The sequence below is a fragment of the Bos indicus genome, chromosome 12 (genome assembly GCF_029378745.1).
Source record: "Bos indicus isolate NIAB-ARS_2022 breed Sahiwal x Tharparkar chromosome 12, NIAB-ARS_B.indTharparkar_mat_pri_1.0, whole genome shotgun sequence".
Taxonomy (NCBI): domain Eukaryota; kingdom Metazoa; phylum Chordata; class Mammalia; order Artiodactyla; family Bovidae; genus Bos; species Bos indicus.
Genome location: NC_091771.1, coordinates 75,519,869 through 75,544,694, shown reverse-complemented (window position 1 = coordinate 75,544,694; position 24,826 = coordinate 75,519,869). Strand labels below are relative to the sequence as shown.

Genomic DNA, 24,826 nt, shown 5'->3' with positions numbered 1-24,826 from the left:
ACTCCAGTATTCTTGCCTGGAAAATCCCATGGACAGAGGAGCCTGGCAGGCCACAGTCCTTGGGGTCACAAAGAGTTGGACATGACTGAGTGACTGAACACACACGTACAGATTCTATAGACAGACTGCAGGCCATCTCAAAAGGCAAGAGTGGCTATAGCAGAAACACACTCAAGGGACAGAGTGTGGATCATCTCAGAAGGCGAGCGGCCTCTGCTTATTTAACTTATATGCAGTATACATCACGAGAAATGCTGGGATGGATGAAGCACAAGCTGTTGTCAAGATTGCTGGGAGAAATATCAATAACCTCAGATATGCAGATGACACCACCCTTATGGCAGTAAGTGAAGACCTAAAGAACTTCTTGATGAAAGTGAATGAGAAGAGTGAAAAAGTTGGCTTAAAACCCAACATGCATAAAACTAAGATCATAGCATCTGGTCCCATCACTTCATGGCAAATAGATGGGGAAACAATGGAAACTGTGACAGACTTAATTTTGGGGGGCTCCAAAATCACTGCAGATGGTGACTGCAGCCATGAAATTAAAAGACACTTGCTCCTTGGAAGAAAAGTTATGGCCAATCTTGACAGCATATTTAAAAGCAGAGACATTACTTTGCAACAAAGGTCCATCTAGTCAAAGATACTGTTTTCCCAGTAGTCATGTATGGATGTGAGAGTTGGACTATAAAGAAGGCTGAGCGCCGAAGAATCGATGCTTTTGAACTGTGGTGTTGGAGGAGACTTTTGAGAGTCCCTTGGGACTGCAAGGAGCTCCAACAAGTCCAACCTAAAGGAAATAAGCCCTGAATATTCATTGGAAGGACTGATGCTGAAGTTGAACTTCGGCTATCTGATGCAAAGAACTGACTCATTTGAAAAGACCCTGATGCTGGGAAAGATTGAACGTGGAATTAGAAGGGGATGACAGAGGATGGGATGGTTGGATGGCATCACTGACTCAATGGACAAGAATTTGAGTAAACTCCGGGAGCTGGTGATGGACAGGGAGGCCTGCGTGCTGTAGTCCATGGTATCGCAAAGAGTCTGACTGAACTGAACTGAAAAGAGCACTGAATCTCTTGTCAGAGAGGTTAAGATGCTTCTTGAATTTGGCTGTTGTTGTAGTTTATTATTCTGCGAGTGAAAGGCTGGCAAAAAGAGCTCCTACTTAAGCAGATTTAGCAGAGCTGCTTAGCATAGAATAAATTTGTAGAAATCCAGTTTTCTCATTGGATAAGACTAAAGAAGCAAGAAAGAAATTGGGCTCCAAATTCCAGTGATCACAGCCTGGCATAGCACACAGGGAAGCCCAGTCTGAATTGCTGAGGCTCTAAATCTCTTTTGTCACAAATTATCTTTCCTTGCTTCTTTCCTTTTTCCAACTGCCTACTTTTCAGCCACTTTATTGCTCATTAATATGTCCACTAATTGGATGCTGAAAGGGAGAGGAGGGGGCTCTTAACTCTGCCTTTCTGTCTGTTGGTGGCTTTGCTTAATAGTTTCAGAGGGAAGGAAGAGTCTGAAACAATTGGCCTAAATGATGTACCCAGGAAAACAGTTTTGACATGAAGTGGTTTCCTGGTAGCTTAGACAGTAAAGAAAATGCTTCCAATGTAGGAGACCCAGGTTCCATCCCTGGGTTGGGAAGATCCCCCAGAGAAGAGAATGCCTACCCACTCCAGTATTCTTGCCTGGAGAAATCCCATGGACAGAGGAACCTGGTGAGCTACAGTCCATGTGGTTGCAAAGAATCGGGCATGACTGAGTGACTACTACCACTACCACTACTAGAGTAAATGTATCTTAAGAAAATACCCTGAAACTCTAAGCAAGACACAGGTTGTGTTTCACATCTAGGTATTGTACTTAATCCATCCTATGTCATTTAGTGGGAATTGTTCATTAAGTCTCATAAAGGCCATTTTCCCAGTAACCTTTTTTTAACTACTGTGCATCACTGCTAAAGGCATCTTTCTCAAAAGAGCTGAAGAATAATTGAATCTGTCACATCCACCTAATTATTAAAATGTCCTATAATTTGGCATGCCAATTTAGATGCCCTTAATGTGCAATTTTACTTAAACATAGAACATATAACTACTCCCCTTGACATTGGAGAAGAAAAAAAAAAAAAAAAACACACACACAATTTTAAAACACAGGTCTATCTCATGCCAAAGACTAAGTAAATAAATATGAAATTGGGGAAGCAGACAGATGGGCCCCAGGCTTCCCAGCTGGAGTTTATCCTCTCTGGACAGATACTCCAAGAAGACAATAGCAGGAGGGAGGAGAAGCTGAGCTCTGCCCAGATAAAAGACAAACAGGCCACATTTTCTCATTCTCAAGGTCAGGGAGACCTTCCTACCTGTACATGTGCAGAAATGTTCCTTGGGGGTCAAAAAGGGAGGGGTCACTACCCCACTGTAAATGATGTCAACCTCCCCATAAGCCTCTTCTCCAGGATCCATCTTGCCTAAGGGATGTATGCACACACATGGGAGGACCTTGAGATAAACCCAGTACAGACTCCGAGTCAGATAAAACAAGATGATTGTCCAAAGGAAATCCAGAAAAAATGCCCCATATAAGTGATTTTACCTATCACAAGTGTACCACTCTTTTTCTGAGCCTGCCCATGTGACTACATGTTATCATTTTCCCTCCTACCAAGCACTTTGTTCCACTACTGTCCATCTGCTTGTGTAAATTCACTTATACAAAGTCAGAAGTCCAGGGCCTTGTCACTGGCTACTGGCCCTTGAGGCCTGGTGCTTGGGATTCAGAGCTTTCTATGCCTCAGCCTGACTTCAATCTCTGTCCAGGGAACCAAAATCCTTCTTCAAGCTGCTGCAGGCTGAGTCGCCTGAGATCAAAAGGTTCATTACTTCATACAATGAACAACTTTACATTCTGCAAAAGCAACAACTTTTAAAAATCACCACTTCAGAGTTGGTGAAAATGAGTTCTCTGACTATAAAGAATTTATATGTTTTAATGAAAATATTAATATTTTTCCTTGTCCAACTTTCTACTTTATTCAAATTTGAATGAATAGTAAAATTTCCAATTTCTCTCACATTGTCTAAAACACATAAATGCCACCGAGATGAGTAGTTATTAGAATTAGCTAATATCTAAAATACTCAAAGCCAAAAAAAAAAAAAAAAAAAATTACTGCTCTCAAAAAACAATAGGATTAATAATATAAATGGTAGAAAGATCATTTGGATCAAAATACTTTGAGCCATTTCAGTATTAGTGCCTACTAAAAATTGGCGCTTGCCTTCCACTTCTATGAGAACTAGATCACAAACCACTTCAGCCACTGACCTTCAACACATCCTAAAAGGAGTACAGGGTGGAGACTCGGAATGAGACACTCTGTGCCCTGGGAAAAATTGGCAGAATACGCCTTCAGATACTTAGATACTTTTAGGAGAAAATTTTTGTGAGCCTGATTCTTGCATCTTCTCATATCTAGCCCAATTCTTGCATCTCCTCATATCTAGAAAAGCACTAAAATCATTAACAGCAATATCTGCTCTTAATGATTAGCAACAAGCCTCTGCCAAAAGGTGTACTTGATTGCACATACCCCGCTTCACAATCACATCTAACACTGACCCTCTACTCTTTGGAGTAGTTTCTCAGAGCAATCTGGAATGCTGTCTCCTAGGCCACAGTCCTCATTTTGCCCCGGATGAAACAACTCACAATTCTCACGTTGTGCATTTTCTTGTTGTTGACATTACTAACATTATATTTTATAAGGGGAGTTCTCAGTTTTAGGTGGGGGAATGACAGAAGTGTGATAGTTTGTTGCAGTGCTTGATAATTTATAAGAACTTAAAATTTAACTTTTTAAACACCTTAAAAATGCAAATACAATACACTTCATTAATACTCTTTTAATAGGCATTAAACAAAATACAGTATCTTAAAGTGAACTGCATTTTGAATACAGCCTCAAGTGGACAGATTCACAAGGTTTAAGAGATGGGATGCCCTCGCATATAAATGGAGTGTAACAAAGGCTACAGTAACCATCAGATCCATGAAAGTATCCCATAACTAAAATAGCAGTCTTTGGATTTGGAATGGAAAATAAAAATAGCTGTGAGTTGATGATTTACTGTTTCATATGCTGCCGGGGTCCAGCCCCGGTGGATCCAGGGAATTCGAAGGGGAGACGGCATCTGCGATCAGGAAACAACAGCTTATTTAAATGTTAATTAAGGATATAAAGAGTGGTTAAATAAGGATTGCTCAGTGAGGAGATTCAGTGGAGAAAAGAGGCTGAATAATTCAGCCAGAAGGTGAGAGAAAGAACGACATGGGGAGACCAAGTTTCGGTGAACAAGGCCCGCACTTTGTTTTCCAAAGTAGTTTTTATACCTTAAGTTATGCATAGAGGATAATGGGGGAAGGGGTAGAGTCATGCAGTAAGCCAGGCTTTCTTCCTGCAAACTTATCATATGCAAAAGTTTAGGCGATTTGCATCATCTTCTGGCCAGGAGGCCTGTTAACATTTTAAGACCCTTTCCTCAGAAAACTTATTTTTCTCTAAAGGTGATTAGTCAGGCGCCACCCTCCAAAAGCATTAAAGTTGCATTCCTACAGGGCAAAGGTGTGGTGGGCTATAACAATAAAAAGAATTAACTCAAGGGTCCCAGGTTACAAACATTAAAGCTACTACTTACACCAATTATATTAATCAATACACTGCCAGGGACACAGCAGGCAAGGGATATGGAGACTTAGCAGCAAACATTGGCCCAACAAGTGAAAAACCCTTCACCAATACAATTTCTAATCTATCTTTTAACTGCTCAAAGGAATCTGTATTTAGACAGTTTAGAACATCTCATGCCTCTCACAGTTGGGAGGCTCTGAGCAATCACATGTGGCCAGAAAAACCTATTCAGGCAGGCTAGAGGACTTCCAAAGGAGTGTGTAGGTTGAAACACTATCACATCCAGGAACTTTATTAACTGGAGCTGTAAGTTAATTCTCTTTTCATAGAGAGGTAGTGGGGGACAGCCCCCAGAAAAGTCAGAGGTGTAGGTGAGAGCACAAAGCAGAAAGTAGGCAGACTCTGGTTTTGGGGGTAGATGCTCGAGAATTTCCAGGGGGACTCCTGAGGCTCGATCCTGCCTTTGGGTATGCCGAGCCTCCTTCCTCATGACCTTTGCCACGAGTGGAGCTCCTCACCGCCGGCTCCCGGCAATATGCTTTATAATCAGCGTTATTAATTCTCCAGAATGTCTCTCAAGAGTAGACAAACAAGGTTCATGATTTCCATCAATTCACTCTTCCATTTATTCCTTCCTTTTTTCCTTCCATCTTCCCTATCCATTCATCCATCCTGTAAGCACTGAATATCTATCACCAAAGCACTGTTCTAGGAATGGGAGATTCAAAGATGAGCAAGACAGTCTATCAAGAAGTTCACGGCCAGACACAGATGAAGACTGATGTGCAGTTAAATACTTTGGCCAAGGCAGTAGAATCAGCAGATGGTAGAACTGGGATTTGAATCTAGGACTGAACTTTCATTACTTTCTCTGCATGTGAGTTACAAGTAAAAGACACTGTTAAATTATTTACCATAAGTAAAATAAGAGACATGAGAAGTTTAATATTCAATAGTCTAAAATATCTTTCCCAACGGATAATACCTGTTAACTTTGTTTATAATTTAAGAAAATATGCATGTAAACATAAACATTTATCCTGTCTACTTTTCAACTGTAATTTTATTATACTCAGGCACAAATTATTTACTGTGTGCCTGGGATATATTCACACACACACAAAAAAAAAGAAAGCTAGTTTTATTTAACTTTCATGATCAATAAATATGAAATGGCCCACAGTCAAAACATATTTGAGGAAACAAGTCAATTTTCATTAGTTTCTAAATTTATTCAGCAAACATTTACTGCATATTTAACTGTATTGATAGCACTATACTCGATGCTCTAGAACAGGAAAACACATATGTCAGGGAGTCTATACTGAAAGGAGAGAGAGAAGAAAATCCTTAAGTGTCTATAATGCAAGAAAAAAAATGAATGACTAGGAGGAGTTGAGTAACAGAAGAGATGACTTCTGGCCAGAAGTTTGGAGGACAAGCTTCAAGGACGACAGAGAGCACAGAGCTGGGCCTTGAAGAATGAATAGCCTTGAACATGCAGAATTGGAGGTGGGTCGGCAGACAGTGGTCATTCCAGACACAGGCAACCAAATGGACCAAGAGGGTTGGTCGCTAGCTTGGGATCTCCTCCAAAGCAGGTTTATATGGTTTTCCATGTTCACTTTGCATCTCAGGGCTCTGACATTGTACATGACAGGAATCAGGCACATAATACATGCTGATTAAAAGTTAAAAACAAGGGAAACTAAATTCAGGGTATGACAGGGTGACTGCCCAATGGTGTAATTTGGCAAGACTGTAGGATAAGATCAAGGAGGGAACGGATATAGCTGGCAAGGGAAGCCGCTGAGGCAGTGGGATACAGGGGTGACAGGATTAGGGATGTGGACATGGAGGACCACATGCCTGATGGCTGTGGGCAAGAGAGAGCGTGAAAGGGAAAATGAAAGACAAACAAGCCAGTGTTGAAGATAAAGGCTTGAATCTTATTGTCAAATGTTGGAAACGAAGAAAAAGAAAAGGGGTAGTCAGAGAGGATGGGGCACTGACAGAAACAGAGTGCAGTGTGGTCAAGGCTCATGCCAGGAGCCACAAGAGTTGCACCGGAACATAGACTGAAAAAAGGCCAGGAATGGAATTTTACCAATGTAGCCTCTATGCTTACCAGTTTTGTCAAAGATTCTAGGTATTTCAGAACACATGAACATAAAGCAACTCTAAATTTTATGTACAGAAAAATAGGTACAATTTTGAATTATTTTTAACATTTTATATCTACAAGAAAATGTTCCTATAATCTCTCTCTTTCCCCATTCTTCCTGTAACCCAAGTTGAACTAAATTGAACCACACATTTAAGTTAGTGTGATAATCCCTTGATCCAAGAAACTCTCCAGGAATGCCAATCTCAAATCATTTGCCACTCTCCACTGGTTAAGGACAAATGCATTAAGTGAGATAAGTCAGTCAGTTACATAAGCTCAATGAAGATGTGTTTATCTAGGTAGCTGTCTTAGACATAAAAATTAAATGGACCTATTTTAAAATAATTTGATTCATTTTCTTTTTTTTAATTTTTACTTTATATGGGAGTATATTTACTTTTAATTTTTTATTACATTAGAATATAGTTGATTAACAATGTTGTGGTAGTTTCAGGTTTACAGCAAAGTGAATCAATATACATGTTTCCATTCTTTTTCAAAATTTTTTCCCAATCAAGTCATCATAGAACATTGAACAGAGTTTCCTATACTATACCGGAGGTCCTTGTTGGCCATCTATTTTAAATAGAGCAGTATGTGCATGTCAGTCCCAAACTCTCAATCTATCCCTCCCTGCACAATTCCCCTGGGTAACCATAAATTTGGTCTCTGGTCTCAATGTTAGTGAGTTTGTTTCTGTTTTGTAAATAAGTTCATTTGTATCACTTTTTTATTTTATTTTATTTTTTTAATTCTGCATGTAAGCGATATCATATGATATTTGTTTTTCTCTGTCTGAATTACTTCATTTAATATGATCATCTCCTGGTCCATCCATGTTGCTGCAAATGGCATCATTTCATTCTTTTTTATCTCTAAGTAATATTCCATTGTGGGCTTCTCTGGTAGCTCAGACGGTAAAGAATCTAGCTGCAATTCGGGAGACCAGGGTTTGATCTCTGGGTTGGGAAAAATCCCCTGAAGGAGGGCATGGAAATCCACTACTGTATTCTTGCCTGGAAAATCCCCATGGATAGAGGAGACTGGCAGGCTACCGTCCATGAGGTCACAAAGAGTCGGATACAATTGAGCAACTAAGTACAGCACAGCACAATATTCCATTGCATATATGTATCACATCTTCTTTATCCATTCATATGTCAATTGACATTTGGGTTGCTTCCATGTCTTGAGTATTGTAAACAGTGTTTTGGTGATCACTGGGATGCAGGTATCCATGTTTTTCTCTGGGTATATGCTCAGGAGTGGAATTGTTGGATCACACAGGGGCTGTTTTTAGCTTCTTATGGAACCTTCATAGCTTTTCTTCATTTGTTTGTTTGTTGCCGTGCTGGGTCTTAGCTGTGGCATGAGGGATCTTCATTGTGATGCACGAGCTCAGTAGTTGTGGCATGTGGGCTTAGTCACCCGGAGCATGTGGGACTTTAGTTCCCTGACTAGGGATTGAACCCAAGTCCTCTACATTGGAAGGCAGATTCTTTACCACTGGGACACCAGGAAAATCCCTCCAGTTTTTCAATAGTGTCTGCACAAATTTACATTCTACCCACAACGTAGGAGGGCTCCCTTTTCTCTACACCCTCTCTAGCATTTATTTGTAGATTTTTTGATGATCATCATTCTGACTGGTACGAGATCTCACTGTAGTTTTGATTTTCATGTCTCAACTCGGCAGTGTCCATCAGACTGGAAAAGGTCAGTTTTCATTCCAATTTCAAAGAAGGGGAATGCCAAAGAATGTTCAAACTACCACACAATTGCACTCATTTAACATTCCAGCAAGGTCATGCCCCAAATCCTCCAAGCTAGGCTTCAACACAACATGAACCAAGAAATTTAAGATATATAAGCTGGATTTAGAAAAGGCAGAGGAACCAGAGATCAAATTGCTAATATCCAGTAGATCATAGAAAAAGCAAGAGAATTCCAAAAAAACATCTACTTCTGCTTCAATGACTACACTAAAGCTTTTGACTGTGTGGATCACAACAAACTGTGGAAAATTCTTAAAGAAATGAGAATACCTTACCTGCCTCCTGAGAAACCTGTATGCAGGTCAAGAAGCAACAGTCAGAACTGGACATGGAACAACAAACTGGTTCCAAATTGGGAAAGGAGTACCTCAAGGTTGTATATTGTCACCCTGCTTATTTAGCCAATAGGCAGAGTACATCATGTGAAATGCTGGGCTGGATGAAGCTCAAGCTAGAATCAAGATTGTTGGGAGAAATATCAATAATCTCAGATATGCAGATGATACCACCCTAATTGCAGAAAGCAAAGAGGAACCAAAGAACCTCTTGATGAAAGTAAAAGAAGAAAATGAAAAAAACTGGCTTAAAACTCAACATTCAAAAAACTAAGATCATGGCACCTGGTCCCATCACTTCATAGCAAATAGATGGGGAAACAATGGAAAAAGTGACAGATTTTATATTCTGGGGCTCCAAAATCACTGCAGATGATGACTTGCAGCCATGAAACGCTTGCTCCTTGGAAGAAAAGTTATGACAAATCTAGACAGTGTGTTCAAAAGCAGAGACATCACTTTGCCGACAAAGGTCTGTATAGTCAAATCTATGGTTTTTCCAGTAGTCATATACAGATGTGAGAGTTGGACCATAAAGAAGACTGAGTGTGCAAAAATTGATGCTTTCAAACCGTGGTGCTGGAGAAGACTCTTGAGAGTCCCTTGGACAGCAAGGAGATCCAATCAGTCAATCCTAAAGGAAATCAACCCTGAATATTCATTGGAAGGACTGATGCTGAAGCTGAAACTCCACTGCTTAGCCACCTGATGCAAAAAGCTGACTCATTAGAAAAGACCCTGATGCTGGAAAAGATTGAGGGCAACAGGAGAAGGGGATGACAGAGGATGAGATGGTTGGATGGCATCACCGACTCGATGTACATGAGTTAGAGCAAACTGTGGGAGACAGTGAAGCACAGGGAAGCCTGGCGTGCTACAGTCCATGGGCTGGCAGTTAGATGCAACTGAGTGACTGCACAACAACAAAAGCATTTGGCAATATATGACTCTAGGGACAACACTGTTGATTACGCCCTTCATCAGTATCTATCACTTACCCAGTCACTCCCCTAGGCTGGCTCCCTGCCCTCTAGAGCATTAGGCTTTACAGTTCATTAACTTAACTTATGTCCTCAAAGCTTTTGGAAAAGATAATCACTTGCATTCTGGAAAGGAAACTCGGACATATTGTGGGTTCAGTTTAAGAACACCACAGTGAAGTGAATATCACAAGAAAGAGTCACATAAATTTTATGGTTTCCCAGAGCATAGAGAAATTAAGTTTATACCACACTGTAGCCTATCAAGTGTGTAATAGCATTGTGACTGAAAGAAAAAACAATGTGCAGACCTTAATTTTAAAATATTTTACTGCTAAACAATGCTAAACATCATCTGAGCCTTCAGTAAGTTATAGTAGTAACATTAAAGTTCACTGGTCACAGATCACCATAAAAAACTGATTATAGTGAAAAACTTTGAAATATTGTGAGAATTAGCAAAATGTGACACAGAGACTTGGGGTGAGCAAATGTTGTTTTTAAAAAATAGCACCAATAGACTTACTTGATGTAGGGTTGTGACAAACATCCAATGTGTAAAAAAAAAAAAAAAGTCGATATCTGTGAAGTGCAGTAAAACAAGATATGCCTATATTTCTTTTTACTTTTTTTTAAACTGAAGTATAGCTGATTTATAATGTTTCAAGTATACAGCAAAGTGATTCAGTTGTACATATATAAATATATAGAGAGACAGATTATATATTTTTTCAGATTTTTATCTATTACAGGTTATTACAAGATACTGAAAGTAGTTACTTGTGCTATAGAGTAGGTCCTGTTGTTTATATGTAGTAGTGTGTATCTTTGGAGAAGGAAAAGGCAACCCACTCCAGTGTTCTTGCCTGGAGAATCCCAGGAATGGGGGAGCCTGGTGGGCTGCTGTCTATGGTATCGCACACAGTCGAACATGACTGAAGTGACTTAGCAGTAGCAGTAGCAGCAGTGTGTATCTATTAATCCCAAATTCCTAATTTATCCATCCCCCATATTCCTGTATTTCTAATTCAATCAAGAAAAATAGGTGCCTTGCAAGTCAAAGTTTTGAGAAAGAACAATGCTTATGGTGTTTTTGCTGATTGAAAGTCAACTGGTAATCCAAAGCTCTAGAAAATAATACAAGGTTTACACCTGGGGTGGGTGTAGAACAGAGGACGATTCTCCAGCCCTGAAGCTACAGGATGCATGTCTCTTGTTTCTATTCCTACCAGAGGAGTCATCAGCTGCAACCAGATCAGACCAAGATGTAAACAAGTGGCCAGATTTACATCTCCTACTGGGATCTCCTTGTGACATCACTGATGACCTGACCAGAGAGCCTTAAACTGAAGGTCTCCCAAAACAGAAGCAGGAAGGTCAGCTCCACAGTGAAGGGCAAGGGCACCATGGAAAACAAGGTCATCATCACAGGCTCCAAAGAGAACCCTTGTATTTCCCTTCTCTTCCCTCAGATCCCACGTTCAGTCCATCACTTGGCTCCACTTCACAGACTATCCCAAATCCAGCCATCTCACCATTTCCACTGCAGGGACATTAGTCTAAGCCACCAACAGCTGAGAAGAGCACACACTGTAATAGACTGCATTTGCAGACCTGAAAGACCATCAGTGTGGTTTTAGCTGTGAAGGAAGGAGGGGGAGCAGAGAGGGACAAAACTAGAAATGTGGGGGAGGGCTGGGCTGTAAATTGTTTTGTAAAACTAGGTTAAGGACTTGTTGAACATATTGACAAAGAGGGAAAAATCTGAGGTTACATCACTGACTCAATGGACATGAGTTTGAGTAAACTCCAGGAGTTGGTGATGGACAGGGAGGCCTGGCGTGCTACAGTCCATGAGATGGCAAAGAGTCGGACATGACTGAGTGAACTGAACTGAACTGAACTGACTGGTAAGTAAAACATTAAACAAATGGACGTATTTTGATAATGGCAACAAAGATGATTGATTAAGGAGGTACTTGTGAACTAGACATTTACAACTATGGATCAAGTACTGATAGATAAAGACTTAGAACTAAGCAACTGACAGGTCTGCCAAATGCTGTCCTTTTTACTGTTTCCTTAACCAATCATACATTCCAAAGTGAAAGTATCAGTTGCTCACTTGTGTCCGACTCCTTGTGACCCCATGGACTGTAGCCCATCAGGCTCTTCTGTCCATGGGATTTTCCAGGCAAGAACACTGGAGTGGGTTGCCATTCCCTTATTTAGGGAATCTTCCTGACCCAGGGATCAAACCCAGGTCTCCTGCTTTTCAGGCAGATTCTTTACCATCTGAGCTACCACAGAGGCTACATTCCAAAGTGACAGCATGTATAAGAATTAGGTAGTAACAGGAAGCTGCTTCCATGAACACTGTAATACCAAAACCCAAAAATACATCTCCAGGGTACATTTAGAAACAAAGAATTTATTCACACCAGAGATCAAGTCATCTTTCTATTGCTGCCTCTAAAGCTTGACAAAGGGTTTCAAAAGGGAAATTTCACAGCATCAATCATTCCTCGTGTAAGAAATATGCCTTTGGGGGGCAGTCTGCAAAATACAGTGCTGAGATGTGAGAATCACAAAGTGACAGGTAAAGAGTAGAAATAAAAGGTTACTTTTCCAACTAGCACTCAAGAACAAAAACAAAGGACTAAGGATGCTTGATGCTAAACAAAGTTGTTGGCATTTCAAAGTTATTGTCCTAAAATCTTGGAATGTCATCAGGTCCCTCATACAACTCTGCAGGAGAGGCCTGCTTCTAACTGAGATGTTTCAGTTCAGGTGACCAGACACACTGCTTTGAGCCTAGAACATCCCTTTGGTTACAGATGCCCCATTTTTGTCATTTTCTTCTCCAGAACTCACTCCTAAGTATGGCCAGCTCGCAGGAGTGAGGCCACAGGCACAGCCTCGAGGCTGACAGTCTGGTATTTACTCAGTGTCCCCACTGGTGATCCCACATGACAATGCATGGGGAGTAGGCAGGAGGTGATATTCCAGGAACTGCTCAAGAAGTCAAAAGAGACATCTCCATTATCCCTGGACATAAGGAAGTTTGAGTATTACTGACCATTTATTACTGATTATTACCTGTTTAGTATATACTGACTGACCTATTTAGTATAGACCATTGAAATAAAAGTTGACTCTGCTGCCTTTTAAGCACTGTGCAGGCTCTCCTTATCTATTTACTTCATCTCTAATCAGCAACACTGGATACTGCAGGATCTTGTGACAGTAATTAGCATCTGTAAAATGAATAATATTAGCTTGTTTCCACAGGCTGGGAATTCGCTTGAAAACAACTTGAATTCCTTAGGGCTTATTTGCAGCCAAAGTTTTCTCTTTGAGGAATGGTTTTCCTTGTCATTTTATAAATCCACGTCCTAAGATTTATGGAAATTCAGCAACAGAGGGAAAATAAAAAGAGAGAGAAGTCGAAAAAAGAGAGAAAAGGGGAAAGGAGGGAGGAAGGAGGAAAACAAAGCTAAGGAAGGAAATAGTAATTTCTGAGGAAGAAAGAACAAATCAAAGTTACAGGAAAGATACTAGACAGATATCCAAACACCAAAGCTTAGAGCCTGCTTTGTGTGCTGAGTCCAGATCTACTATTTAAGAGACTTGCTAGTTGTTTATCTACAGTCTCTCAGCCCTGACTTAACTTTCTTTCTATACTTTTGTGATGAAGAGGCTGGCTCTTTGCAAATCACATTTCAGAAACACTTTGCCCTGACAGCTTATTTGGTAAAGAATCCACCTGCAATGCAGGAGACCTCGGTTCAATTCCTAGGTCGGGAAGATCCCCTGGAGAAGGGATAGGCTACCCATTCCAGGATTCTTGGGCTTCCCTTGTGGCTCAGCTGGAAAGAATCGGCCTGCAATGCAGAAGACTTGGCTCGATCCTGGGTTGGGAAAATCCCCTGGAAAAGGGAAAAGCTACCCCCTCCAGTATTCTGACCTAGAGAAGTCTATAGACTGTACAGTCCATGGGGTCACAAAGAATCAGACATGATCCAGTGACTTTCATTTCCACTCTTGGCCAGCTGGCTCTTTGTTAGATCCTACCAGTAGCCGCCAGGTTACCTGGTGGCTCAGAAGATAAAGCATCTGTCTACAATGCAGGAGACCCGGGTTCCAGCCCTGGGTTGGGAAGATCCCCTGGAGAAGGAAATGGCAATCCACTCCAGGACTATTGCCTGGAGAATCCCATGGACAGAGGAGCTTGGTAGGCTACAGTCCATGGGGTCGTAAAGAGTCGGACACGACTGAGCGACTTCACTCACTAACCAGTAGGGAGCACTAGAGGGACTCACAGAGCAAACAGACTGTGTCTAGTTTCTGCTAATCCTGCAGCATCACCTCAGCAGTGGGACCTGACTCCAGATTCCAGGGTCCATTAGCATGTGGAGAACCAGCCCCATCCTGCTCCCTCACAAATATCACCAGCATCTGGACAGTGACTGCTCCATGGAGGTCTGAGCACCGACTCATTAGGGTCTCTCCTCTTGAGTTCTTGGGTCTGGAGATTTGTCCTAGGACACAGTAGCTGCCTGCTAAAATTATTAACTCAATGTTTCTAACATTTCTAGCCCTCCAATTGCTATGTGACATATTTCCTTTATTAAGTGCTTTCTGTGAAAATACTTTGTTTTTCTCACCAGGCCCTTTCTTCTCATGGAATTCCCTCTGACAGCAACAGCTAAGAAATTCTTCAACTTTAGCCAATGGCCTCCTGGTAATCTAAATAAAAGGCTATTTTTTTTTTCTTTTAATCTGCCATGCCATGTGGCTTGTGGGATCTTAGTTCTCCAACCAGGGATCCTTGGTCCTTGGCAGTGAGAGCATGGAATTCCCAAAGGTCTCAGTTTTTGATTATGGTAATCTAAAAATAATGAAACAACTGTGGCATAGTAAAAATGACCATGTTCTACTACTCTGAAATATGGAGATTTATCTTGGATTTGGAATATTTTCATGGTTGGCCATCTTTAAGAAAAATGACAGTGTAAATAAACTTTTAATATGAAAATATGCAATTATTGGATGATTATTTAATAGTACATTCTGAAGGTATAATTAAGTACCCAAGTTATTGTCAGGAATGGAGAAAAATTAAGAGAAAGTTAACTTATTAGAGGTTTCTATAATGTTTTACAAGGAAGGATATATTGTAAAATTGAACGAAAATGGAAATAACTGAAATTCCACAGGTAAGGCTCTTACCATTATCTTGTCACTGTCAATAATGGTGCTCAATCTGTGTGTGATGGTTACCACAGTGCACTGGGAAAATTTCTCATGGATTGCTTTTTTTATTAACTCATCAGTTCTGGAATCAAAGAAGTTCAGTTTAGTTAGTAAAGACAGGAAAACCAGACTTAAGACTTAAAAATATTATATATAATAATGATGTTTTTTTTTTTTAATCCATGCTTTATGACTTAATCTTGTTTCTGAAAAACTAAGTATAAAAAGTCTACTTACAAATTTACCATTTTTCATAAAGCAATGGGAAATATTCTTCCCTTGAAAGCTTGAAATTATCAGAAGCTACATTTAGGAATTTTGCTCTCATAGGAAGTCTCATAACAATATTAATACCATATAACATGCTTTAGTTTCTTTGTTTTATAGAATTAATCTTATCAAGATATTTCTTTGGGACAAAGAGAACACTTGAAAACATTTTTAAGCATCATCAAGCATTTTCCATTTACCACATTTAAAATTCAGATTCCAGGTTTCATGGACCTCAACCCCTTACCTTGGATCCACATTCGATGTGGCTTTGTCAATAATCAATATCTGATTTGTCTTGAGAATAACTCTGGCAAGACACACCAGTTGTCTCTGTCCAACACTTAAATTTGATCCTGTTTCTGCTAAGGCAGTATCCATTTTACCAGGAAGACCTTCGATTGTTTCTTTAAGTTGTACCTGTGGATACAGAAAAAAGAACATTTCCCTACACAAATTTCTGTTGAAGGAGATAAGCCTAATATGCTAGAGTTTTGACATCCTCAGGACTTCTTGTGTATCTTACATGTACAGCCACCTGATGGGGAGAGCTCCTTCCAAGGAGCATTCACTGAGAAAGATGGTGGAGTCAACTCAGGACAGAAAGATCTCAGTGTCCCCTATCCCCGCCATAGGACATCCACCAGAAACCCCACCAGGGATAATTAAGGAAGTCTCTCAAGAAATGAAGCTATTTCTCCCAATCTGATCTAAACAGAAAAGTTAAAAGGATCTTTAGTTTTCCCAAAGTATATTTTCTCTAGATCTTAGTACACTAAGGGAAATTTTTTTTAAACAAAATTATTTTAGGAAGTATGGTTGTGTAAAGATATAATCTTATCAGTACTTTGCCATTTTGGAAGACCTAAAGGTTTAAAAAAATACAAATTCAAACAATGGCAAACTGTACCTCATATATTATTAAACCTGGGGCCTACTTTGGCTTTGGTTCCTTCCAAAATTTAACCCCATATCTGTTTTTCCAGTCAACTGGATTTTCTTCAGTGTCATAAATGTTTTGCAGTGAGAAAACTCAGGAAAAACAGGACACAACATAATATCTTATTTCCCCTAGACTATGGCTATGGGTGGTGTTTATATTAATCTACTCTGAAAAAATTGCAATCATTCTGTATAATAGGCTCCAGTTTCAGAGAAACAGACATAGAGAACAGACCTATGGACATGGGGCGGGGAGGAGAAGAAGGAGAAGGGGAGATGTATGGAGAGAGTAACATGGAAATTTTCAATACCATATGTAAAATAGATAACCAACGGGAATTTGCTGTCTAACTCAGGGAACTCAAACAGGGGCTCTGTATCAAGCTGAAGGGTGGGTTGCAGGGGGAGATGGAAGAGAGGTTCGGGAGGGAGGGGACATGAGTGTACCTATGGCTGATTCTTGTTGATGTATGACAGAAAACCACAAAATTCTGTAAAGCAATTATCCTTCAATAAAAAAATTTTAAAAATTGTAATCATAAGATTAAATAAAACAAACTTTTAACTGCCAGAGATAATCTGAAAGTCACTGGTTGGTAGGAGTCATTTCAATGAATATTTGTTTTGGAGAAATATTATGGAATAAGAACCAAACCCATACTATGCTTGAAGTTAAAGAACAAAAAGTAAATAGACTTCAGATTAAAAGACCAACAGATTGATGAGTGATGGCCAGTGAGCAGGGACCCAGAATTACAGCATCAAATAACAAAACACTAGGGGTGAAAGGGCAACATTTTCATGGTGTCCTAAATGCTGGAGTAGTTCTATGAACATGATCCTGAATTATGCTCCTGATGGAGTTCAAGCTCAGAAAGAGGGAATTCTGATTTAGGATTAAGTATGGTATTGATATTTCCAGAATCTAAAGGGTAAGATTTGGATTGTGATGCAAGTGCTTGTGGTGAAAATTATAAAATGGAAGATGTCAGCTTAGTCACCCCCTTTCCTCCATTACAAGGAAGAGGACTTAGTGTTCTATCCATGAAACAGATTCATACACCTGCACCCAGTGATGGGACTAATCCAAGGTGTGACAGCGGCAAAGCTTTTATCACTTTTCCTTCTGAGCTGACATTAGTAATCTTTGTACACCAAATTGGTCTTTCATAAGACTGATGTCTTAACTTTAAAGAAATAATGTCACGCTTGCTCTCACTTTGGATGATATCTCATCACTAAGCTGTTTTTTTGTTTGTTTGTTTTTTGTTTTTTTACTTTCCTTCAGGTTTTCCACTTCGGCCTACAAGGACTGAGGCTTTTGTGAGGTGAAAATGTTTTCCAGTAAACACTGCTTTCTGAGACTGTGAGAATGAGACTAACATGAAGATGAAATAATAAAGGTATGTAGTTGCTAACATCGTCAGAGTATAAAATGAATCAGTATGTGTAGAGTTTGTAGTGGTTGGTACAAAGAAATCAACAGATATTGCCCATTATTAATAATGCTGTCAGCTGGCCTCTCTTCATGTTCTGCTTTATTTTCTTCTTCACATGTATCAGCACTGAGATTTTATTACACATGCATTGACTGGTTTTCCATCTTCTCCACAAGAGTTTAAGCTAAATGGTAGAGGCTTTATCAATTTTGATGACTGTGATGATCCTAGAATCTGCAACTATGCCTGTCTAATGGTCTCTCAATAAATATTTGTTGGATGTATGAATAAAGCTATAAGTGCATCTTCTCTTGTGACATCTGCTCCTATAAATTAGGAAATAAATCCATACAGATAATTTATATATAGTACTATTTTCTTACTAAATGGAAGTATAAAAATATATATTCTTCTAACAATTAACTGGCTTCAAGATACAATAACATCATAATGTAACTGTGGAAGGCATTTAAAAAGGTATAATTTAAGGAAAACAGAGAGAATAATACTATTGAAAACTATAAAATCTCAGTATAAAATGCTTGAGATTATTTTTGAGCTTGGGAAAGTAATAAGCTACAGCAAAACTGAAAGTAATAATCTGAATTTATAAGACAACCACTTCTATTATCATGATTTCAGAGTAACCTACTACATATACTGTATCTACTAGCCAGGTGCCAATGCCCCTCACAGGAGATTGTGAGATGTCAGATGGTCTCCATATTTTGTAGAACCTTCCTACTTTTCACAAAGAAAGGCTGGTGTGGGCTGGAAGAGACACTGAAATGCAATCGACAGATGGAGAAGAGCTTTTACTAGAGCAGGACCAGCAGTAAAGGAAGTAAGCAGGGAGCCCGTTCACCTAAACACAAGGTCCTGGGAAATGGACATGTGTCAGGGAATGTTTAACAGGATTCCTATGTGCTGTTTCTCACAAGTCCTTTGTTTCTTTTTAAATGGAACAGCACGCTGCTCCCAGGAACTGGGGTCATTGTGTGAGATAGACTTAAATCTCCTTTAGTAAACATTCTCTTTATGACAAAACTGCTTTGTCTCCATCCCCTTTCTTGAGATATGGATTGTCTCCTGACCTTGTGACCATCATCATCCCTTGTTCCCTTGGTAACGGTTGGTTACTGTACATTTGGTTTTCAGATCTTTATCATTGACAAAAGAAACTTCTTGTACTACAGACTATATATACTCACAGAAAAATCATTAAAGCACCTTTGCTCCATCAGAGCTTCGGTCTTTTCTTTTCTCTTCTCTTCTCTTCTCTTCTTTCTCTCTCTCCCTCCCTCTCCCCCTCCCTCTCTCTCTCCCTCCCTCCCCCCCTTCCCTCTCCCCTCGGCTGATTCCTTGGAGCACAGAGACTCGTCTTGCTCAGTCTCCTGCCCAGGCTTCTAAGACTCTCTCGAGAAGGCACCCTGTGCCTTCACCCCCCGAGAGAGGGCACCCAGTGCCTTCGTGAGAGATGCAAGTCCTGTGTCAAGGACTTTATTGGTTTTCTGAGTAAACCAGGGAGTATCAGCCTCTTTCTTGTGACCAACCTAGATAGCATGTTCAAAAGCAGAGACATTACTTTGCCAACAAAGGTCTGTCTAGTCAAGGCTATGGTTTTTCCTGTGGTCATGCATGGATGTGAGAGTTGGACTGTGAAGAAGGCTGAACGCTGAAGAATTGATGCTTTGGAACTGTGGTGTTGGAGAAGACTCTGGAGAGTCCCTTGGACTGCAAGGAAATCCAAACAGTCCATTCTGAAGGAGATCAGCCCTGGGATTTCTTTGGAAGGAATGATGCTAAAGCTGAAACTCCAGTACTTTGGCCACCTTATGCGAAGATTTGACTCATTGGAAAAGACTCTGATGCTGGGAGGGATTGGGGGCAGGAGGAGAAGGGGACAACAGAGGATGAGATGGCTAGAGGGCATCACTGACTCGATGGACGTGAGTCTGTGTGAACTCCGGGAGTTGATGATGGACAGGGAGGCCTGGCGTGCTACGATTCATGGGGTTGCAAAGAGTCGGACATGATTGAATGACTGATCTGATCTGATCTGATAGTATAAGCTATGGTCTTCCCAGTCATCACGCATGGATGTGAGAACTTGATTGTAAAGAAGATAGAGCACCAAAGAATCGATGCCTTTGAACTGTGGTACTAGAAAAGACTCCTTGGACAGCAAGGAGATCAAACCAGTCAATCTTAAGGGAAATCAACCCTGAATACTCATTGGAAGGACTGATGCTGAAGATGAAGCTCCAGTATTTTGGTCACCTGATGTGAACAGCTGACTCATTGGAAAAGTCCCTGATGCTGGGGAAAATTGAGAGCAGAAGAGGCATCAGAGGATGAAATGGCTGAATGGCATCACTGATGCAATGGACATGAACTTGGGCAAACTTTGGAAGATGGTGAGGGACAGGGAGGCCTAGCATGCTGCAGTCCATGAAGTCACAAAGAGTCAAATGTGACTATGGAACTAAACACAACACAACACAAAGACAAGGTAATGTGTCTAGTTGCTTTGGATTCTAGGGGAAAAGCTACAGTGGAAATATGAGGCATTATATTCTTGATTTTCATCATCAATACACAAGTCATCAATGTTTTGCTAGGAGGTAATCAAAGTCAGTAACATGGATAAGCTCCCCTTTAATTGCCTGCAGTGCTATAAATGTACACACACATATACTGATGCTAACAAACTAATAACATTTAATAAATTACCTCTTCTAAGGCATTCCACAGTTCCTTATCTGTATGTTCATTAAAAGGATCCAGATTTTTCCTCATTGTTCCCGTGAATAAAACAGGTTCCTAAATAACCCAAAATAGTAAATGTTATTAGTCAACTTTATCCATTTTATTTCAGTACATACAGAATTAAAGTGAACAAAATAAAAATTCAATGTAATCTTTAATAATAAGGTTGTAAATGCCTGTTTACAAAAACAGTATCTCTAAAATAATTTTCAGTTGTATAAACTGTGCTGCAAAATATCCTCTGGACCATTGAATACTAAAAAAAGAAAGGGCTGAGCTGTGTCACCTTAAGAAAAATCTGAAGAACAGAAAGGAAGATTTGACTTTTTTCAATGCCTCACTGGTAATACCTGCTTAATAAAAAAATAAATGGGGATATAATTATTTGAGGAATAATTATTTATTATTATTTAAAATAATAAATTTTTACACCAATAGCACTAGATAAATTGTCAATTCTTGTGTGATACTAGGAAATACCAAGAGCATGATTAGTTGAGGTTTGAAAGGGTTAATAGGTAGGCAGGCAGGGAAACCAGGGTCTTCAAAGATGGAGAGATGGCAAAAAGGACCATTCCTTTGCATAGCAGGTTTCTCAAATCCAGTGTTGCTATGGGGACTATCTGAAACTAACTTTTTCAACCCTCAAGCTATTAACTGCTCAGCAAAACAGTATATTTTGCTCAAAGGAATATCCTATCTTAAGCAATATTAATGCAACAATGTGTCTTTCTTAGAAACCAGTTTTTCAACTATAAAACACTGCTGAAAGAAATCAAAGAGGAAACTAATAGATGGAGAAATACACCATGTTCATGGATTGGAAGAATCAATATACTGAAAATGAGTATACTACCCAAAGCAATCTATAGATTCAATGCAATGACAAAGGAGGCAAGAATATGCAATGGAGAAAAGACAATCTCTTTAACAAGTGGTGCTGGGAAAACTGCTCAACCACTTGTAAAAGAATGAAACTAGAACACTTTCTAACACCATACACAAAAATAAACTCAAAATGGATTAAAGATCTAAACATAAGACTAGGAACTATTAAACTCCTTGAGGAGAACTTAGGCAAAACACTCTCCGATGTAAATCACAGCAGGATCCTCTATGACACACCTCCCAGAATATTGGAAATAAAAGCAAAAATAAACAAATGGGACCTAATTAAAATTAAAAACATCTGCACAACAAAGGAAACTCTAAGCCAGGTGAAAAGACAGCCTTCAGAATGCGAGAAAATAATAGCAAATGAAGAAACAGACAAAGAACTAATCTCAAAAATATGCAAGCAACTCCTGCACCTCAATTCCAGAAAAATAAACGACCCAATCAAAAAATGGGCCAAAGAACTAAACAGACATTTCTCCAAAGAAGACATACAGATGGCTAACAAACACATGAAAAGATGCTCAACATCACTCATTATCAGAGAAATGCAAATCAAAACCACAATGAGGTACCATTTCACGCCAGTCAGAATGGCTGTGACCCAAAAGTCTGCAAGCAATAAATGCTGGAGAGGGTGTGGAGAAAAGGGAACCCTCTTACACTGTTGGTGGGAATGCAAACTAGTACAGCCACTATGGAGAACAGTGTGGAGATTCCTTAAAAACTGGAAATAGAACTGCCTTATGACCCAGCAATCCCACTACTGGGCTTACACACCGAGGAAACCAGAATTGAAAGAGACATGTGTACCCCAATGTTCATCACAGCACTGTTTATAATAGCCAGGGCATGGAACCAACCTAGATGTCCATCAGCAGATGAATGGATAAGAAAGCTGTGGTACATATACACAATGGAGTATTACTCAGCCATTAAAAAGAATACATTTGAATCAGTTCTAATGAAGTGGATGAAACTGGAGCCTATTATACAGAGTGAAGTAAGCCAGAAAGAAAAACACCAATACAGACTACTAATGCATATATATGGAATTTAGAAAAATGGTAACGATAACCCTGTATGTGAGACAGCTAAAGAGACACAGATGTATAGAACAGTCTTTTGGACTCTGTGGGAGAGGGAGAGGGTGGGATGATTTGGGAGGATGGCATTGAAACATGTATAATATCATATATGAAACGAATCACCAGTCCAGGTTCGATGCATGACACAGGATGCTTAGGGCTGGTGCACTGGGATGACCCAGAGGGATGGTACGGGAAGGGAGGTGGGAGGGGGCTTCAGAATGGGGAACACGTGTATACCCATAGTGGATTCATGTTGATGTGTGGCAAAAACAATACAATATTGTAAACTAATTAGACTCCAATTAAAATAAATTTATATTAAAAAATAAAATAATAGAAACCAGCTTTTCTTTGAAAACTGATGTCAGTTGCTTTTTGGATACAATTTATCTCACCCAGAGACACCTTGGTGGGAGACAGCTCCCCCTCCTGCAGATGCTATCTCAGAATATATGTTATGGGAGAGGAGCCTGGTACAGTTCTCTCAGTCAGCCATGAGGTGTTTCTTTTATCTATGATTAGCAGCTCACATATTGCCAAATTCAGACTTAAATTGAAGAAAGTAGGGAAAACCACTAGACCATTCAGGTGTGACCTAAATCAAATCCCTTATGATTATACAGTGGAAGTGAGAAATACATTTAAGGGACTAGATCTGATAGAGTGCCTGATGAACTATGGACGGAGGTTCGTGACATTGTACAGGAGACAGGGATCAAGATCATTCCCATGGAAAAGAAATGCAAAAAATCAAAATGGCTGTCTGGGGAGGCCTTACAGACAGCTGTGAAAGGCAGAGAAGAAAAAAGCAAAGGAGAAAAGGAAAGATATAAGCATCTGAATGCAGAGTCCCAAAGATAGCAAAGAGAGATAAGAAAGCCTTCCTCAGAGATCAATGCAAATAAATAGAGGAAAACAATAGAATGGGAAAGACTAGAGATCTCTTCAAGAAAATCAGAGATACCAAGGGAATATTTCATGCAAAGATGGGCTTGATAAAGGACAGAAATGGTATGGACCTAACAGAAGTAGAAGATATTAAGAAGAGGAGGCAAGAATACACAGAAGAACTGTACAAAAAAGATCTTCATGACCCAGATAATCACGATGGTGTGATCACTGACCTAGAGCCAGACATCCTGGAATGTGAAGTCAAGTGGGGCTTAGAAAGCATCACGACGAACAAAGCTAGTTGAGGTGATGGAATTCCAGTTGAGCTATTTCAAATCCTGAAAGATGATGCTGTGAAAGTGCTGCACTCAATATGCCAGCAAATTTGGAAAACTCAGCAGTGGCCAGAGGCCTGGAAAAGCTCAGGTTTCATTCCAATCCCAAAGAAAGGCAATGCCAGAGAATGCTCAAACTACCGCACAATTGCACCCATCTCACACGTTAGTAAAGTAATGTATAAAATTCTCCAAGCCAGGCTTCAGCAATACATGAACCGTGAACTTCCAGATGTTCAAGCTGGTTTTAGAAAAGGCAGAGGAACCAGAGATCAAATTGCCAACATCTGCTGGATCATGGAAAAAGCAAAAGAGTTCCAGAAGAACATCTATTTCTGCTTTATTGACTATGCCAAAGCCTTTGACTGTGTGGATCACAATAAACTGTGGAAAATTCTGAAGGAGATGGGAATACCAGACCACCTGACCTGCCTCTTGAGAAACCTATATGCAGGTCAGGAAGCAACAGTTAGAACTGGACATGGAACAACAGACTGGTTCCAAATAGGAACAGGAGTATATCAGGGGTGTACATTGTCACCCTGCTTATTTAACTTATATGCAGAGTACATCATGAGAAATGCTGGGCTAGAGGAAGCACAAGCTGGAATCAAGATTGCTGGGAGAAATATCAATAACCTCAGATATGCAGATGATACCACCCTTATGGCAGAAAGTGAAGAGGAACTCAAAAGCCTCTTGATGAAAGTGAAAGAGGAGAAGAAAAACGTTGGCTTAAAGCTCAACATTCAGAAAATGAAGATCATGGCATCTGCTCCCATCACTTAATGGGAAATATATGGGGAAACAGTGGAAACAGTGTCAGACTTTATTTTGGGGGGCTCAAAAATCACTGCAGATGGTGACTGCAGCAATGAAATTAAAAGATGCTTACTCCTTGGAAGGAAAGTTTTGACCAACCTAGATAGCATGTTCAAAAGCAGAGACATTACTTTGCCAACAAAGGTCTGTCTAGT

At 39.9% G+C, this 24,826-nt stretch overlaps 1 protein-coding gene across 2 annotated transcripts in view; it reads right to left on the bottom strand.

Moving 5' to 3' along the window:
- Positions 1–24,826, bottom strand: part of LOC109567083 (ATP-binding cassette sub-family C member 4-like) — a 206,945-nt gene that overhangs the window by 16,009 nt on the left and 166,110 nt on the right. For both annotated transcript variants that reach the window (XM_070800398.1, XM_070800397.1), the window contains 3 exons: positions 20,603–20,692; positions 15,736–15,908; positions 15,195–15,300 (listed from right to left, as the gene is read on the bottom strand). In XM_070800398.1, the coding sequence (XP_070656499.1) occupies positions 15,195–15,300; positions 15,736–15,908; positions 20,603–20,692 (369 nt within the window). The remainder of the gene's footprint in view (positions 1–15,194; positions 15,301–15,735; positions 15,909–20,602; positions 20,693–24,826) is intronic.